Source organism: Thermobia domestica, chromosome 5 (genome assembly GCF_964235325.1).
Source record: "Thermobia domestica chromosome 5, izTheDome1.hap1.1, whole genome shotgun sequence".
Lineage (NCBI taxonomy): Eukaryota > Metazoa > Arthropoda > Insecta > Zygentoma > Lepismatidae > Thermobia > Thermobia domestica.
This window is the reverse complement of record NC_137458.1, coordinates 215,783,787-215,794,164: the sequence shown is the minus strand read 5'-3', so window position 1 is coordinate 215,794,164 and position 10,378 is coordinate 215,783,787. Positions and strand designations below refer to the sequence as shown.

Sequence of the window (10,378 nt, the reverse complement as noted above, 5' to 3'; positions counted from 1 at the left end):
GCCATTACAGGGTCACTTAAAAAAAAGAACAGAAGGTAATGGTATTCTGGATTTCGGTGGAATTACTTGAAACTGTGGTATGTTGTAGATATTCTGATCCTGAGAAAAAATGTCACCAATCAGTGACCATTTGGCAACTACGGGGCCACATATTTTAAAACAGCAGAAGGTAAGGATACTCTGGAATTTTGGTAGAATTGGATGAAACCTTGAAAGGTCCTATCCCACAACCCGGAAAAGTGATGGGGAGAGTAGCGGCCAACGTCATTTAAGCATACACGACATTCAGATGTTCATCTTGCGGGACAAATGAAAACCCTGGAAAGCCTTAGACAATTTTCTCAACACCTACAATGAGTAGTTTTAGTTCACGACACCTACAATAAATCACAGTTTCATTAATTTACACCGAAATCTAGAATACCGTTACCTTCAGCTCATTTTTTAAAATTGCCCTTTAGTGGCCAAGACGTCAGTGATGCTATGGTTGTGCAAATTGAGACTTTTTCTCAGGATCACAATATCCACATCATCCACAATATCCACATCATATCCACATCCAGTACAACGTTAGCTTCTTCTTCTTCTTCTTTTTTTTTAAAGTGGCCCTGTAGTGGCCAAACGGTCTTAATTGGTGGCTGCATCTATTAAGACTTTTTTCAGGATTACAATATCTACAGCATGTCACGGTTTCAAGCAATTCCACCGAAATCCAGAAAACCGTTACCTTCAGCTTTTTTCTAAGTGGCCCTGTAGTGGTCAAACAGTCAGTGATGGATGGTTGTGCAAATTGAGACTTTTCTCAGGATCACAATATCTACAACATATCATGGTTTCAGTCTTTTTTTAAAACCGAATTTCAGAATATCACTATGTTCAAAAAAGTGGCCCTGCAGTAGCCAAACGATAAGTGATTGCTGGTTATGTCCATTAAGACTTTTTCCCAGGATCTACATCTACAACATTTCACAGTTTCAGTCATTTTTAGCGAAATCAAGAACATCACTATCTTCGGCTGTTAAAAAAAAAGTGGCCCTGCAGCAGCCAAACGATAAGTGATTGGTGGTTGTGCCCATCGAGACCTTTTCTCAGGAACACCATATCTACAACATATCACGGTTTTAAGCAGTTTCACCGAAATTCAATTTCCGTAAGAATTGTGCGCGGTCCTTTGCCATTTCGAAGGGGGATTTCCACTGCAACCATTTTTCAGAAAAACGATAAAATCCGTATTTCCTACTTTGAAGTTATCTTTGCATCGCCAGAATTTCGTTTCTTTAAAGTTTCCCTTTTAAACAAGGGGACAATTTTTTGAAAAGGGACCCTTTGTTCCCCTTAACTTATTTTCCGGAAGAAACAAAAAAAAGTGTCGATTTATTTTTGGTCTAGTATATAGGTGCCAAGTTTGAAGAAAATCGGATGAAGAGAAACCCTTGTGAAGCTATCTCCTTTACACTTTCAATTTTTGGACTTAACGGGCTTTTGCCCCAAAATCTTCAATTCTAACAAATTCATTGGTATTTCACGACGCAAACCCCTTGGTATTTTTTAACCCCAAAGACTTTGCTGCGATACTTTACCAAAGAATTTGTTATTATCAGGAGAAAAAGGGGGACAGAGAATGATGAAGTAGAGAGATGCTAATGTTTATGTGTAGAGGATACTGGAAGATGAGAAAGTAAGGAATTTGAATGCAAGTGTTAAGTGTAAGCCCGAAGAAGATGGAAATAAAAGAATGAAGTGTTGCTATGATTTTAAAAGAATATTGTTACAACAATACTTGTATTTTTTTAAGATATTAAATTGTCTTTATTCATAATTGCTTATCCACTTTTTTACACTACTATTGTCAAACATTCGATGATGTAATTGCCTTGGGAAGTTATAATAATGGAATGTTTATCCTGATGTTAGCAACTGTCAATAAAAGCGTTAAAAAAAATCTTCCGAGCAATACCAAACATTCTCTGTTACAAGGGGTGACTGAAAAGTTTTGAGCCTTGAGGAAACTATAAGAAGTACAGATTTGGTAATACCTTTATTTTTCAACATAATCCCCTTGGACATTTGCTCCAACGATGCTGCAGTGCTCTCATCCCAGTAGAAAAAAAAATCCTTAGGTTGTGACCACAGAAATTCCTCCACGGCTGTCATGACGTCATTATCGCTTGCAAGACGTCGTCCTGCTATAGCCTTTTTAAGATTAGGGAACAAGTGGAAGTCTGAGGGGGCCAGATCTGGAGAATAGGGTGGATTAAGAACGAGTTACATTCGTGAATAGTAGCCATGGAAACTGCTGATGTGTGGCCGGGGGCATTATCATGATGGTAGAGAACGCCTCTGGACATCATTTGTGGCTTTTTTTCTTAAATTTGCACTCGAAGTTCTTTCAAAAGTTTACCATAGTATTGTCCTGTGATGGTAAGGCCCCTTTTCAGGTAATCACACCTAGGAAATCCCAAAAAGCCGAAGCCACACTTTGCCAGCGGAGGGGATCACCTTTGCCTTTTGGGGGATAGGGGAGGAGAGGTGCTTCCATTATTTGGATTGTTGCTTTGTTTCTGCCTGGTCATGGTGTACCCAACACTCGTCCATAGTGGTAAATGGACAGAGAAAATCGTTCACATCACGTTCTAAGACTGTTAAATTGTTCACGGATAGGAGGGACCGAGTGCGTTTTTGTTCTTGAGTCAGAAGACGTGGAACTCATCGAGCAGAAACTTTTGATAAACCAAGCTCATTCTTCAGAATATAATCTGCTCGCTCCTGTGATATGCCCAGCCCGTCTGGTATCTGTAGAGTTTGGCGATCTTCCACGATCATATCGGGCCAATGTTTTCCGTGGTGGTAGCACTTGATGGTCTCCCAGATCTCGGCTCATCTTCAACACTCTGCCTACCACGCTTGAATTCCTGCACCAATCTTTTGATGGTGGCATATGAAGGGGCAGATTCACCTACGGTATTGACTATGTCCTGGTGAAATCTCAGACGCCAATATTCCTTTTAATTGCAGATACTTGATAACTGACCTGTACTCGATTTTTTCCATCTTCCCAATTTCTGCCATCTCACTCACTTCAAGAGCCTGTAAAAAACAAAAGAAATTACTTAGAACTAAGGGCCTGATACACATTAATATCAAAGGTTGTACTATTGCAATACATACAATTATTCTATTGTAGATTCTCATTTTGTAAGTTAGGCTCAAAACTTTTCAGTCACTTCTCGCATAACGAAAGTTACAGACAAATGTTAATAGGAAAACCTTAACAAGTGGTTTTAGTTTTTGCTCTTTATGTCGTTATAAAGGGACTCTCATTAAAACGCAAATTTTGAAATGACCGCCAATTCTGTGCCACCGAACGTTACACGGTTTTCATTCAGTCGTCCTTTCAGAAAAAGTGTTCGGGGTGGGCACACGTAAGGTAGGGGGCCCAAATTTCGTCCACGTGCCTAATTTCGTCCCTTCAGTTTCACGTTGTTGATGGTAGGAGCGCTGTCGGTGCAGCAACATTTGTGCAGGGGAAGGCAAGTGGGAGCAGTTGTGAGATTGTAGCGGTCAAGGACGCGTGTGCTGTTGTTTGACGAGGAAACGTGTGATTTTTGCGAAGGTGAGTTCTTGCAGTGTTGTTCATATTTTTCTATTGTATTTGTTGGAAGTATTGGTTTGGTACTATCCACATGTCAGTGGTGTAAGTAGATGACAATAGCAATATTTGTATGTGTTTAAGTGTCACAAGGTATTTTTGTTAGGAAGGTAGGAGGAGCCATGTGAGCGTGAAAGTTGTTCCTAATTTCGTCCCCCTGTATGTTCCGAATTTCGTCCCCTTATTCCCAGGGGACGAAATTAGGAACTCACACATGCATTCCATTTGTTTCAGATGGGTCCCCGGAAACAATGGAATAAAGATGCTATGATGACTGCGAGTGCTGCAGTGCGGAAGAAAGAGTTGGGATACAAAGCAGCCAGTAAGATGTATAATGTTCCTAGGGCGACATTGAAAGACTATGTGAAGAAAGGTGGACATTTAAGTGGAGAAGAGTTGGTAGCGAAGACAATTGGCAGGAAAGCAGTGCTGACCCCCGACTTGGAGAGACAACTTGTTGAATACTGCATGGTCATGGAGAAGCACTTTTACGGTGTAACACTGAAAGATTTACGACGCATGGCCTATCAACTTGCTATTCGGAACAATATTCCACACCCGTTTTCAGTAGAAAATAAAACAGCTGGACGTAAGTGGATGCGTCTATTCTTCAAAAGACATCCCGAAATCTCAATTCGAAAAGCTCAATCTCTGTCACTTGCTCGGATTCAAGGATTCACCCCTCAAAGTGTTGAACAGTTTTTTTTTGCTCTGTTAAAGCCAGAACTGGAAAAAGTGCAATTTAACCGGGTCAAAGTGTTCAACGTTGATGAGACGGGCATTTCGATCGTGCAACACAAAGCTGCGCGAATTGTGGCCATGAAAGGAAAACGCAAGGTGCATAAAGTGTCCTCTGCTGAGCGCGGTTCGTTAATCACTGTGGTGATGTGCATGTCTGCTGCTGGGCAATTTGTGCCCCCCATGATGATGTTCCCCAAGACAACTAATGAAAAGTGAACTGATGGATGGGGAACCACCAGGAAGTATCGGAGCGGTTCACCCGTCTGGATGGATAACGGCCGATCTGTTTGAGAAGTGGTTTCAACATTTCTTGTTGATCACAAAACCTTCAAAAGAAAACCCCGTTGTGTTAATTGTAGACGGACATTATTCACACACGCGTAACATCAATGTAATAGATGCTGCTCGCGAACATCCACCAGCAAGCAGTTTCAAAACCAGCAGCCAGCAGTTACTCCTCAAAACATTAGGAACGTTCCAGTGATCCAACCATCAACATCTACGAGACGAGGTACAGCAACTGTTATCACCAGCTCGCCCCATAAGAGAAAGATTGAAGAAGCTATGGCAAAAAAATCGCTAGAGACATTCGAAGACATGTGTTCAACCTACTAGTGCCAAACAAAAGTGCGGGAAACCATCCTTATTAGCCAAAGAAGACACGACAAGCGACAGTGACTCCAGCTTTGACATTCCATATGCCGACTCGTCTGACAGCTTTAGTGAGGATGATGCTGATGCTCAATGTACAATTTGTGGGGGAAAATATTCTACAGATAGACATGGTGAAACGTGGATCCGCTGCTCGCAATGCCTTACATGGCTTCATGAAGCTTGTTGTGGTGCTGAACGCCGTGCTACATTCATTTGCCGGGATTGTTTAAATGGTTAAATCCTCATCTTATCCTGATAACCAGTTTTTCTATAATTCTATTTGCACTTGTTTTACTTGTACTTTCCTTAGTTCATTTGTTTGTAGTTTGCTTCGTTACACGTAAAAGTTAAAAGTACATCATCATAGTCAGCTACACATGTTCACTTTTCTGCCTATTTTTTGTAACTGCTTATACGAAATAAAACTGCTTATTACGAAAGAAACCTTAACGTTGTACTTTATTTGGAAATTTTAATGGGGGACGGAATTAGGACCACGTTTTTGTTTTTGGACAGATTGCAATACTTTTGAAATCATATTGTAAAAATAAAACTAAATGCTGATACACGCAACTCATCTTGGCTACCCAATAAAGGAATAGTCACTATAGATATTGTGCAAGTTTGGCTCTCCTAACCTATATCCTGCAGCCTCAAGGGAAGAAAACATGACTAGGGGACGAAATTTGGGCCCCCTCCCTTAGTATTCTAGGGGGCACTGCTGGTACTAATTTATTTATTAATATAATATAGACGTATTATTTTGGTCTCGTCCGGGGGCACTCTCAGAGCTCCGGGGGGTCAGTGCCCCCCAAAAAACATATCTGGAAGAAACACTGTTTTCATCTGTTGTCTTTGTGGTTGGTGGTCACGGAGCGTCGTCTTCTGTTTTCTGTACGGGTAGAAATGGAGCTCTTCACGATGGAACAGGGTATTGTCATAGTGAAAACGTATTACAATTATGGTGAGCGATCCATTCCTTCCCATACAGAAGGCAGATGACGATTATACGCTGTTCCGCTGGCGCACACTGGCGCACACTGGAGAAAGCGGACAAAAATAGTTTGTTCCGAAACAATGAAAGTTGACGTACGTCTCTCTATCGTTCTATACGTAATTGTCCTTTCTAAATCGATTGCAACTACTGCAAAAGTGATTCGAAGAACCCCTGCTTCAATACGTGCAGTTATATATACAGGGTGGTCCAAAAGTGTGGAAACCCCTCGCATAAATGTCAAATACTGCAAAATATAACCAAAGGAACAATATAGGGGGAGTAATAAAGGTGAGGAGAAATTGGGACGGACACAGAACAATGAAAGCCGCCATCTTGAAATCCACCATCTTGAATTATAGGGAATCATACATACAGTTTATACATTGAAAACATAACATGTTGACGCCTTATGTGAATTGGACATGCTAGCCAGTACGAAGTTATGACAGGTGTTAATATGCATCCAGGAAGCGGTTACGTGTTCAACATGCTCTCCCCCTAATTGTATGTGCAGCTAACAAAAAGACGATGTAAAATATAGTGGTTTTCAAAGCTAAACCAAGTTTTCTTATCAGCAGTAAAACGGTCATATGGTTGTTAGCAACCACGTGCGGTTTGTCAACCAGTTGGATGTTGCCGGTATTACAAAAGCTTAGCCGCTCTCCCTGTCGCCAGGGTAAACAATGAAGTCCCGAACTATTCTTTCTGAGTGTTGCAAACCAATAAGCAGATACATAAAACCAGAATAATCATTTAAAATAGGGATAAAATACGTACAGGTCATTCAACAAGTAATTTTCTCTCCTATTAATATAATAATAATAATAATAATAATAATAATAATAATAATAATAATAATAATAATAATAATAATAATAATAATAATAATAATAATAATAATATGATAGTTTTTACGTCCGAGCCATTTCGGGCTACTGTGCATTTGCGGTAATGCTCGGAAAATAGAATTGAAACTGGACCGCACGTTGGACCGATATTGTATTTTTACCCGTATGAATTGGGTTTGCCCGATTGAACCGTATGAATAGGGATGACCTGATAATCCCGTTTTTATGAAAACAAGCTTAGTCTGTCATTATTGTAAATGATGTGTTGTTTCACTTTATTATCATAACACAAATTGTTCTAATTATCATGTACGAACTCATAACGAGTCTATCGGTACAAACGGTCCAAACAGGCCAAATGCGGGTCAAACGGGTTTATCAGGTCTAAGGATCGAGTATACCAAACGCAATGGATATCGGGCGGGTACAGTTTACCCGAAAAGTTCAAGCACTAATTATAGGTTAAAGTCAATACTTAAAAGCTCTAATTGTTTGCATTCAATTTTTTCTTTCTTTTTTTTTTTTTTTTTTTTTTTTTTTTTTTTAGGTAGCCGATTAACGAACTTGCGGATACATAAATATAAATGTTCAAATCTAAATTATTGCATTATATTATTGCAATGAGCATCAACGTGATTTACTATTAGGAGTTAGCGTGATGCACTAATGTTAGTCTTTTATAAATGTTATTATTATTATTATTATTATTATAAATATTATTATTTGTTTATGCCCTTCATGCAACTTAGAATCAATCTCACATAAAGCACTATATCAGACCTGATTGAACATTATTTTGAAAATTCTCACATAAATAGATAAAATAAACAATTGGAACTTCAAGAGTTCAAAATATGTCCTCGTTTTCGTTTTCCTCAGTTTCTGAGGACAATTGATCTATCTCGATGACAACATGATCTTTGTCTCCATCAAAAGTATTTTGCAAGACATGATAACTTTGTTCAATGTCTTGGGAAAACGTTATTATTATTATTATTATTATTATTATTATTATTATTATTATTATTATTCGACAGGCCATCTGTCTATAATGGCAATTTAAAACTTTCTTTTTTTTAAAAAAAAGAAATGATTAAAAAGCATTCTATTAAGTACCTAAATCCTCATATGTATTAATGTATGCAGGTTAATATCTGAGTAATAAAGCTATCATTATCAGTTTCCTGTGTATAGTATCCTAATCTGTAGTTTGTCCAGTTTTTATACACGTGACGAATCACATTAGAAAGAAACTGATAAATTATATATTGACCTGTATAACTATATCTTATAGTTAGAAATAATATACTTACAAGCAGAGCAGATAAACAGGCAGAATCTTTATTAAGCCTATTACTAATATTACATATTATTATTAGCAATAATAATAATGATAACTAAATTCCTGGAGCAACAGTCTTTAGAAGGCCTGGACTTACGGCACTCATTTCTGTGGGGTAATGTGTTTAGAGGTGTGCACGGGCTCGGGCTACTATGATAACCGTAATGGGGTTAGCCATACTGAGAGCTTTATACAGTTCTACCTGAGTTCAGTGTTGGGCAAATTTCAATTGAATTAACAATTAACAATTAATCTGTAAATTTAATTGTTAATTGCAATTAACAATTGAAATAAGTAATGGTTAATTGTTAATTGCAGTTGGCCATTGAAAAAGGAGAATCAATTGCAATTGATCAATTGATTGAAAGTAATTGCAGTGGAAAGTAATTGCAATTGAATTCTGTAATTCAATTGCAATTGAAATTAATTGGCAATTGATTCAATTGCAATTGATTTCCACAGCAATTACTTTCAACTGATTGATCAATTGCAATTGATTTTCACTGATTAATTTTCAACACTGTAGTTCAGAGAGGGCGTGGGGCAATGAAAACTTTAGCCACGACCAATTGACTCACTACCTGTCGTGACCCACGACCCACCGTGACCCACTCTGACCCACCACCCATCATAAACCACTCTTACCCACTGTGACCCACAGACCCACCAAAACCCATTGTCATCAACTCTTACCCATGATTCACGCCCTCTTCTCTACTGACTAAAGAGTTTAAACTTGTAATAAAAGAAGCCTATAAAATTATCACTCATCGGAGTTTGAATTTCTACGATCAATCTCTCAAGCACCGTACTAATACAATAACGGCGGATCTGACCTTTCTAATATAAATAAAATAGAGTTTGTTCGTGTGTCTGTCTGTCTATCTTTGTGCGGCCTGTGGACGAGACGAGTGGACAGAAACTTTTCAAAATTTGGTCACGAGTAGCTTGGTCTAGGCCCCAGACCAAGACGAAGAGTTTTTTTTTAATTCCTTACTAGGGGTCTCCAGGGGACGTTTACCGGGACCGGCCTGGGGACCAGAAAAGTCGACTGAGAGTTACCAAATTTTGGTCAAAGATACCTTGGTCCAGGTCCCACACCAAGGCAAAGCGTTTTCAACAAAATTCGAACCAGGGGGCCTCAGGGGGGCGTTTACCGGGACATGTAAAAGTAGAACGATATCAGTGTCGATTTCATAGTTTTCGGGATAGCTGAGCTCAATGGTGAAACTCAAGACCACGTTTACTTTCATATTTAGTCCCCATCAGCTAAGAAAGGGGGCATTATAAAGGGGATCACGAGACATGTAAAAATAATCCACAATGACCGATGTCAAATCCGTAGTTTTCGCGGTGGCTGAGATCAATGGTGATACTTTCATTAGCGACGATTTTCAAATTTAGCCACCATTGTATGCGGGCCGGGAGTCACCGGGGGTGGGGAATTGCGAGACATGTAAAAATAATGGAAAGTGACCGATATTAGTGTCAAATCCATAGTTTTCGCTGTCGCTGAGATGAATGGTGATACTTCCACAGGCGTTGACTTCCAAATACAGCCCCCATCGGCTGTGGGCCAGAGGCATTTTTTTTTCAAAATTGGAACCAGAGGATTATAGGGACTTTTACCGGCATATGTAAAAAGTAGTAGAAAATGGCAGATGTTAGTGCCACATTCATAGTTTTCGCGGTATTGGTTGGGGGTTGGTGGGGGTCAGAGGAGATTTTTTCACAATACGAACCAAGGGGGTCTGAGGGGTGGTTCACCGGAACATGTAAAAGTAGTAGAATTTGTGTCGAATCCATATTTATTGGGGTTGCTCAGACGTATAGTGACACCCCCGATAGTGTATACGTTCAAATTCAGCCCCCATCGGCCTTCCCAATGAAAACACATGTACGTTGTTGGATATATATTCACATAAAATATATCCAATTTTAGAAATGTTTTTTAATTGTTCTCCCGTTGTTCAGTTCGTTTACATTGATATTTTATCTGATCCATGCGAAGAACGGGCATAACAGCTAGTACGAAATGGTAAAGTGTTTGTTATGGAACAAATTACAATGAATTCAATTATATAGATAATAATTATAATTAATAATTATTTCCTTGTTGAATTATAGATACTTGTGGAAAACTGAAT

The 10,378-nt window shown here is 39.0% G+C and overlaps 1 protein-coding gene across 1 annotated transcript; it reads left to right on the top strand.

The window, feature by feature from the left end:
- The first annotated feature begins 3,883 nt into the window (after positions 1-3,883).
- Positions 3,884-4,606, top strand: LOC145685387 (uncharacterized). Its single transcript, XM_081757780.1, has one exon. The coding sequence runs from the start codon at positions 3,884-3,886 to the stop codon at positions 4,604-4,606; it is 723 nt and encodes a 240-aa protein (XP_081613906.1).
- The last annotated feature ends 5,772 nt before the right edge of the window (positions 4,607-10,378 follow it).